At 31.7% G+C, this 10,043-nt stretch overlaps 1 protein-coding gene across 1 annotated transcript; it reads left to right on the top strand.

Annotated features, from left to right (window-relative positions):
* Nucleotides 1–1,360: 1,360 nt before the first annotated feature.
* On the top strand, nt 1,361–7,474 carry LOC105153746 (nose resistant to fluoxetine protein 6; the record flags this gene model as incomplete). The annotated part of the gene is given in 13 exon segments (XM_087404606.1): nt 1,361–1,554; nt 1,699–1,796; nt 2,110–2,334; nt 2,431–2,638; nt 2,789–2,878; nt 2,880–2,949; nt 3,147–3,226; nt 3,294–3,389; nt 3,457–3,586; nt 5,305–5,479; nt 7,053–7,195; nt 7,263–7,389; nt 7,392–7,474. Coding segments are annotated over 13 exon segments (1,662 nt in total), but the record flags the coding sequence as incomplete, so codon positions are not given.
* Nucleotides 7,475–10,043: the final 2,569 nt, after the last annotated feature.

The following is a 10,043-nucleotide window of genomic DNA, read 5'->3' as shown; positions in this document are numbered from 1 at the left end:
TTCGATCAAATACTTCTTTAAGGAAGAGAATATTAGTACTGTGCAGACATAAAAAATAATGGAAGTCATGATCGCATGTTTTGTTTTAAAAAAACCCGGTATAAAAAATTTAAGGATCTGTGCTCATCGACTAATGAGGCATCACTTTACTACTTATACATGTTTATAATCGTATACTGTACAAATAGATTCCTCCTTTGGAATACCGATCGTTATAAGGGATACTAACCTACACAAACACTACTATAGTTAATTCTTTTGCAAACATAACCTTATCCAACCCAGGTTGGTGCAACCTGCCGAGACGCTTAATACTTGTCTTTTTTAATTATAGGTGATCGTGCTTTTACGCAACATTTCCTACAAGTTCTACTGCTTAAGTAGCCATTGAATACGAAACACTATTCTGAAACGTTGTTACCTAATTATAATAACAATTTTGTATGTTTGTCTTCCATCATGGCTTCTAGGTCGAACTCGAATCAGGTTTCCTAATTCATGGAAAAGGTTTTGGCTGGGCAGTCGTAGTCAATGCATCGCTATATGAACACGACTCCCTACGCGTTCACCAAGACATACCTGTATTACTAAACCGATCCCTCGTCCGCAATGCTCAGTCTTATCCCCCTTTCCCCTGAAGTATTTCGGTTTGCTACTCAGACCCAACATTACTCTTCAGTGTGCACATCAATAGGTTTGATTACGTAATTTCTTTCTTTTTCTTTGTTTTGCGGTTGTATCTCGCTGTCTGAGTATACCCCATTTTTAATCACGGTTCTTATTATAGCTTTTATTTTGATTTCAGTCCATTGTTTACATTCTAGTGTAGGTAACTCCTAATCGAACATTTCACGGCAACTTTCTTATTACGATCTAAATACTCTATAATCTTACTTTATATTAAGAAAAATTATTAAATCCTGACTATAAACGCAAATTACAACTACTTTCTCATCGCTATTAAATTGATGATCAATTTAAATATTTGATTTTTACATTAGCATCATAACCCCGGGATGTAGTTATTTTTGAACTTTATAACTCGTTATCTTCGTAACAACGCTTATTACCCCACCTCCATCCCGACTTGCCCCCGTTTACGTTTCCGTACGAGAGTCCTAAGCCATTAGCCCATCGAGGCATCTTTTTAATGTTATTCATGATTTTAACATTTGTCAAGGCCGTAGTCTTTGAAAGTTGTTACTTTTATTTTATTTTTACTATAAATAAATTCTTTCTAAATTTTATAACTTTTACCTGAAATATTTTTTTTATAAACTTATATTCTTCAGGTATTCAGGAGTTTCTTTCAGGTACTTTTTATATACATTGTATATAAAAAATTTCATATATATTTTAGGATCTGATTACGCTCGGCCTCTGTTTGCCCGCATCCTGTTCCACGAATAATATAAATTTCATTCTAGAAGGAATATTTCGAGATAGAATTCTTTTAATCAATGATCTCTATTTCGTGGACTTCAATCTGATCCAGATAAAAAACTTAAAGGATAATCATCAATGGTTGTTAAATGGTGCAATACCTTTCATATGGTATGTCGAAAAACATAAAGACAAAAAAAATTAATTTTTACCAATAATAATATAATTTTATTTTAATTAAATTTTTATGTCTCTTCCGAGAGTTTAAGAAAGCGATGAAAGAGATATCTGCAAATATTAATTTTATCATTTCAGTGTTGGTTTAGTGCTTACCTTTGCTTTGATGATAAACGGTACAATATATGATATATTCATATATCAAAAATATTTAAAGGCAATGAATAAAACTGTTAGTAAGTATATGTTTAATTATAAAATTTTTTAAGCTTTTTCGGAGTATTCGTAATACTGCTTTTATTATATTCCTCCTACTAAAAAAAAAAATCACGCTCACGTTTTACATACTAAACAGTTTTACTAAATTGGAAGTTATTTTATTATAATAAAATTCCGAAATACAAAGAAGATATTTTTTCTCTCGTACAATATTATTTATTCCTATTGTGAAATATCTTTTTTCTAAATATTTGCTTGTTAATAGTTTTCATGTATTTGTCGGCAAACATCGTTCGCAATTTTTAATACACATTCCGAATTGTGATTTAGATGTAGAAAACGCGGTCCAGATGCAAATGACAGATTTGTCGTCTTCACGTGAGAAAAGTAGAATCGGGAATGTATTAATGTGTTTCTCCGTTTATACAAGTACGAAGATGATATTTAACACAAAATTGGGCACCGAAGAAATAACCGTCTTTCACGGTATAAGATTTTTGACCATGGTTTGGCTGATAATATTTCATAGCATATTTTTCTCGCTACAATATTTAGGTAAGTGTACTGACACAAAAATTGCAGAACTGAGATTATGTACATCTGCTAATGAGTCGTTTTCCATGTATAATAAATGTTGTTTCATTTATGTAGATAATAAAATACAGACATTGAGATTCTCCGAAAGTCTCCCAATTCAAATGTTCAGCAACGGATCCGTATCGGTTGACACTTATTTCTTTTTAAGCGGATTTTTATTGGCTTACACGTATTTAAAGAATAAAATAGACAAGGAACAAATTAATCCGATTAAAGAACAGATAAACAAATATTTTGTCATCATAATGAAGAGATATATTCGGTACATTTCTAATGTTATCTTAAATTTACGTGAACATAAACAAAGACGACGCTGTAAGCATGACAGTATCAAATAACAGAAAATATATATTTATAAATAAAATAATAATAGCTTTCTCTATAGTTTCTAAATGTAGATATTTCTTTAAAGATTGACACCGGCTCATATAATGACAATAGGATTAGCGCAATTGAGCTCAGCTTGGTACGACAAGAATTCGCAATTCTACGTTGAGGAGAGATGAAATTTGCGCAAAATACTGGTGGAGAAATGTCTTGTACATAAATAATCTGTTTGGTTATAAAAAGATGGTACAAACGCCAATTTAGGCCTATGTTCCAAAATTTATTGCCAGGACTGAAAATCTATAGTGCCCGTTACGTAAACTATAGATTTTTAGTACCGACAGTAAATTTTGGAATACAGCTTTAATTATAATATCATTCTGGTACACACACTCCAGAGAGACTCGTTATTCCGAGTTATATTGAGAGAAATTTTTTTGTAGTGCTTGGTTTGGAGTTGGTATCTATCCAGCGATATGTAATTCTTTATAATTGGTCTGGCGCTTTTAATTCTATCAATTGTGTAAGTTAAACGAAAGTTACATATTTTCAACACATGAATCTGAATAAATAAAAGCTATAAATTTCAGATATTTTTATGTGGCTGTTGTCATACTATGTACAATTTTGATAGCCTCGGTTATCTTAAGCGGTTATATCTCATACATTTATGAATATGTTCCGACGTAAGTTGCAAAGCATCTGATTAATTACGAATTATTTAAATAATTAAACACTTTTATATTATTACAGTTTGGATGAACAGTACAGACTTAAAGATGTCCTCTACTTCCCTCCATGGATTCGAATTGGTCCATATATTATTGGAATGATTACGGGTTACATTATAAGAAGATTTAACAAAAAAATAATCTTGAAAAAGGTAAAGTATACAATATTTATTTTTACATAAGAGAATTTGATGCAACCAATTGTTGGAATCACAGAGTATGTAAGCTACCGATTAATAAAATTCAGATGATAATTAGAAATAGTTATTTCTAATTATGCAGATCGCGTCAATTTCAAGTATCTATGCTATAAATGGACTAATATCAGATTTTACAAAAATTTTAAACGTAACTAAGTTTAAATTATATTTGCAGTTATACACACCCAAACACACCCACGCGTGCGCGCGCGTGGTGTGTTGTGTATATATGTGTGTATATGTATATATATATATATATATATCAGAGTATATATATATATATATATATATATATATATATATATTAGGTGTACAACTTTGCTTCCAGTTTTTTTTCCGAAATTCGAGGCTTTATTGTAAAAAACTGGTTATATTGGTTACACTGGTTATGATTCAAAGTATAGTCCATCGCTGGTCACTCTCCCATCTTTCGGGCAGCGTACGAATCCCACGTCGAAAAAACTGATCATCTTTTGAGGCGATCCACGAATTGATTCAACTTTTTACTTCTTCTTAAGACCGGAAGTGCTGGTCAGCCAAGCCGTGTGCCATTGAACGAAACAAGTGATAGAGGGAGCAACGTCTGGAGAATACGGTGAGGTAGAACTTCCCGTTTCAACGTTTCAAAGTATGTCTTGACCACTTTCGCAACATGGGGTCGAGCATTGTCATGCAGCAAAAGCACTTTATCGTGTCTCTCGTTGTATTGTGGCCATTTGTCTTTCAATGTTCGGCTCAAACGCATCAATTGCGTTCAATACTGATCGCCTGTGATTGTTTCAGTCGGATTTAACAGCTCATAATACACTACGTCGAGCTGGTCCTACCAAATATAGAGCATGACCTTGGAGCCGTCAATATTCGGTTTGGCTGTCGACGTGAAAACATGGCCGGGAACTCCCCATGATTTTCTGCGCTTGGGGTTATCGTAATGAACCCATTTTTCGTCCCCAGTCAATGCGATGCAGAAATCCCTTCCGTCTTTGCCTTTCAAGCAGCTGTTCACAAGCAAATAAACGCCGTTCAACATCTCTCGGCTTCAACTCGTACGGCATCCAATTTCCTTGCTTCTGAATCATTCATGACTTTGAGGCGTTTTAAAATGACTTGTTGAGTCACTCCCAATGATCGTGCTAATTCTTCTTGATTTTGACACAAGTCTTGATCAAGCAATGCCTCCAATTCTGCAGCTTCGAAAACCTTCTCTCTTCCACCGCTATGCCGGTCTTCGACGTCAAAATCACCGTTCTTGAAGCATTAAAACCACTCACGACACGTTCTTTCACTAATAGCGGCCTTACCATAAGTATTTGAGAACATTAGATGAGCCTCAGCCGCAGATTTCTTCATATTGAAGCAGAAAATTAAAATCTCCCGCAAAGGACGAGAATTTGGCTCGTAAACTGACATTTTCAATTGAGAATAACTTTATGATGCAGACACAAATCGATTAATGTTTCTATGGGGTTATGTTGACAGATGCCTAAGTTTGTTGTATGACGGCTATGATGTATTTATTTCGACCACCACTTACGCTAGAGCCTATAGGAAAACAGCGGAAACAAAGTTGTACACCTAATATATATATATATATATATATATATATATATATATATACAATATATATATATACAATATACAATATTTTAAACAAAATATATAAATTTCAGAATATTGTAATTTTATGTTGGATTATTGGTGCTGCTTGCAATATTTTGGTGTTATTTGGCCTTTACAAAAAACAAATATCCGTTCTGTCTGCTGCTATCTATGTCGCATTAAGTAGAACAGTTTGGGCCATAGGCATAGCATGGATTGTAATAATGTGTTTTACTGAGTATGGAGGTTAGTTGATTTAATAATAGTATTAAATAGATAAAGAATAAGCAAAATATTCTGACTTAAGAACTTTTAAAAATAAAGATTACTAGAAAGGAAAGGCTACGAGACAAAACATGTTAAGTGCTAATGATTAATCTATATTTAATATTTATCAGTTGATATAAACATTAAATCATACAAATGTGTCAACTTCTTCATCAGATCCTTGGTGTAAAACATAATGATTAAGCTAATTGAAAATAACAATAAAAATAAATATAAAAGAGCAATCGAATGCGTTACGACCGCTTTTGATGTCCTACGCTGGAATTTGCTTTTACTTCCCATCACAAGGTTTTCTGAATCTCTGAATCACCAACTGAGTCTCTGATCCACCACTAACGACAATTAACTAACAACTAAAAAAAAAAAGGAATTTCCATTAATTTGCATAATATAGGGATACGAATACAATAAATTTCATTTTTTTTTGTATTAATATTGTGACGCAACGAACTATATTAATGCAACGAACTATATTATACTACTATACTATTATTTTTTCTGGCTTGGTTTTTGAAAATATTCTGATTACGTTATTAATATGTTTACGTAATTTCAATAGTTACGCAATCAAAACTGATTATATAATCAAAACTGCTAAACTCGCCAATTATTTTTCAATTGATATCATAGCTAAATCGCATGACCACGTTTCGCGTCATTTTTCAGATAATACTTTATTATTTTCAATTTTAAAAAAGATGCCTTTGTAGTTGCCACAGACATTGAAGCAATTAATAAAACCTGTAACGCTATTGCTAAATTTGAAAAGATTTCCAGAAAGTCACTGTTAACTAATTCATTTAAAAATTTTACCTTACCAATTAAGATAGAGCTTTGTATTTACAAGAGTAGCACTGGCTGTTAAAATTTTGCTCCCCTCCAAATTTTACGCTCTACTCTGGAGCGTACCTGCTCAGTGGCTCGTCACGCCTCCGGTCGCAATATAAATCGGTTACATATATTAGATAATTTCAGAATAACTTGATCATCATAAATATTAAATGTTGGTAAATTCGTGTTCTCTTTGGAAGAATTAAGAAAATATTGAACGAGATCATTAAAATTAAAAATTGACGTTACATATGTATGTTACATATATTGTAAATGGTAATAGATCTTATTTTCCACTGCAATCTTCATTTGGAATAACATCTAACAAAAATCCTTTAACGTATGAACTTGCTCAATAAATCGACCCTGACTTTTGCAGTAATCATTATGTACACAAGTATCTCTATCCACATAATTGCAGTCGGTTCACAATTTTCCTTGTGGTACATTCTTTTTAAATTGTTGTCTGATAAATTAGTTATTTCAAACGTAATGCGAAGCAATGACATATTACATTTGAGATAACTAATTTATAAATCGACAATTTAAATTTCGAGATCTCGGAGTGATTTTTAGCGCCGATGAATGCAAGGCTTAATAAGCATTTTTGTAATAGACAATTATATATATAATAAATCATAACCATGCAACGTTATAATTTAGAACAAAAAATTTATTCTTATCAAACGCTTTATTACAGATATTGTTAAGAAGCTATTATCATGCAAAATCTGGATTCCTTTTAGCAGACTTACATACTGTGCTTATCTTATACATCCTTTTATCGTACATTCGATTTATTTGCATAGAGAAACATCTATTCATTTTGAATTCCTATCCATAGTAAGTACACAAACGATCAAAACTCTAACTTCGACAAATTAAATATACTTATTGTCACAATTTTCAGGGCGCTATAATGATAGGATGCTTGGTGATTAGTTATTTCTATGCATATGCATTGTATTTAATGGCAGAGTCACCGTATATCCTATTAATGCGAATGTTCAGCCAATCTCATAACAGAAAAAAGAAAGAGATGAGATTATAATTTCGCATACCTGATTGCAATGGAAATACTGTAATAATAATTGTAAATAAAAAACAATAAAATAAAATCAATTTTAAATGTTTGTCCCTCTATAGATTTGTGTGAAATCATATTCGACTACGATGGAACTAAGGAATAAATTAGGTTCAATTCGTATAAATTATTTCGAAGGAACAATATTTATAATAAGCATAAATTTAATAAATTGAATGATATTTTTAAAGTCAATTATTGCGTAGAATAGATTTCAATTTTAGAGATATAGAGCTATGTGCAAAAGTATTAGGCACTAACAATTTTCTCGCATTTTATGAAAAGTTAAATGTCTCGAAGAAAAGAAATCTCAAAGAGGTTTTCGATTACGCATTTTAAAGTGTAAAGAAAGGGCTTCAAATCTGCGTTTAAATCTTTTGTTTAGGATATTTTGTTTCTAAGTTATATAAACTTTAAAAATTATATTGTTGCAATATTTTGTTTTACTTTAAAGCGCTACAGTTCGATAAAATATTAGCAAACAAAATTTAATATAAAAGTAGGCTTCTTAAGTTTTAAAATATCTTTTAAAAAAATTTGTACGATAATTTTTCGTAAAGTATCGTAATTTTTATTATGTGAGATTATTGTGTAAAAACTTACTTTTTCTAACAAGTTTTTTCAATTTTGGAATTGAATAATATACGGAAAGAAGACAATAGGAAAAAAAAATTTTTTATAATATACATAATTCGTATAAATTATTTCAAATTTTTTAAAAAATTTTATTGTTCATCAATTTTAAAAACGTTTATAATAATTGGTTCCGTAACTTACACATCAATAAAGGGTTGCCTGTCTGCCCATGGGCATAAATATTTAAAAATATATAATTATAAATATTTATAATTATAAAACAAATATTTTTGTTTTGAAATGTCTATATAATAAATATTTGCTTATAATTACAAATATTTATGATTATATATTTTTTTTACAATAAATATTAAATGTCATTTATGTTAGATTAAGTCAGATATTATTTGTATTATTAAGGGGATGCTGGAGTGTCCTGTTTTATCATTAAATTTTAAAAGCACCTTTCTCATAACTGTGTTTATGGACTGAAAAATCCTTCTCCACAATTAAAGTATCGACAGCAACGCAAAGCGCCAGCTACATTTGAATACGAAAAACGAAAAAAAATTAAAGACTTACAGTTTTGTTATCGGCTTCTGTAGTCAACACATCACAATATGTGTTGCATATAAGAGTTTCAGATCTTGCACGTTCATGAAAAGTAGCTAGCGTATTGTAGAAAACCTAAACGAACAATCCCATGCTTTTAGAAACGCGGTAGGAGTTTTAGTTTAAGAGAAAGGTGCATCCAAAAATTTCGTTTGTATATTACGAGTGAAATTGACGTGAAGCCATGAAACTGAGCAGTATTTTAGTTCCGCGATATTCCGACAGCGGCGCTGTCATGAAAAGTGCGTCGCTGAACCATAGAAATGATCTGAATTATCGACCTACTCAGGCCCATATCAATCAAAACGTGCCCTGGTCAAAGTTTTTTCTTTTGAGAGGAAAAATAATAAAATAAATATGATATTACTTATTTCAATTTTGTTGAAATAATTTCTTCCTAAACAAGAAACATATCATATTATTTACATATGAATACAAATGAAGATAATTATTTTAATTATACTGTTCTGTCTTTTACATACATTTTATTTAGTAAATTATTGATGCATATATATAAAATAACATATACATATATATATATATATGTATGTATATGTATGTATGTGTATATATGTGTATATATATATATATATATATATGCATATATAATAGCATACATACATACGCGTGTGCGTATGTATGCGTGTGCGCGCGCGCGCGTGTGTGTGCGTGTACATATATACAACACATGTTTAAACTTTATTTACTGAATTATTTACACATGCATATCAAGGTTCGGAACGTGATGTGTTTCGGTTGAGCTTTCTTTCTGCTCGGATGTCGGAACGACAAGCGGCAATCTCGTAACAGACGTAGCATATAAATGAAATTTTCGAATACACTTTGTTCTTATACTAAAGCTCGTAACTCGTTTCTGCAAGCATAGTATTGTTCTTTGAGGTTTTCTGTAAATCGCCAGCTACTTATGCAAGGTCTGAAATTATTGTATACAGCACATTTTTGACTCGGATGTCGAGTCTTAGTAAGAAGCGCCATTCCTCCTATCGGTCGCGCGCAAACGAAGTAGTATTGCTATTCAACTATAGAAATGGATTGAACCATTGTAAATAAACCAGCAATATATTATCAGCCAGAAACGCCATAATATTATATATTTTTGTATATATAGAAATATATATCAGGATCGTTGTTTAGAGAAGGAATCGTGCGTCCTTGCTGCATCGACGATGATGCCAGAATCGATAGAAATCACATTCTTGAATTGCAGAACGAATTATTGAAACAGAAGTACGACAGAGTGAGACAGAGAAAAAACAAAAAAGGATAGAAACTCCGATTGTAATCGGTGAGACTTCGCATGCCGAGCTGGGCTCGTCGAACGAAACAGCGAGTCTATCCTTCAGAGTGTCTCTCTCTCTCTCTCTCTCTCTCTCTCTCTCTCTCTCTCCTCTCCTCTCC

Source organism: Acromyrmex echinatior, chromosome 3 (genome assembly GCF_024713525.1).
Source record: "Acromyrmex echinatior isolate Ae372 chromosome 3, ASM2471352v2, whole genome shotgun sequence".
NCBI lineage: Eukaryota > Metazoa > Arthropoda > Insecta > Hymenoptera > Formicidae > Acromyrmex > Acromyrmex echinatior.
This window is presented reverse-complemented; position numbering and strand designations above follow the sequence as displayed.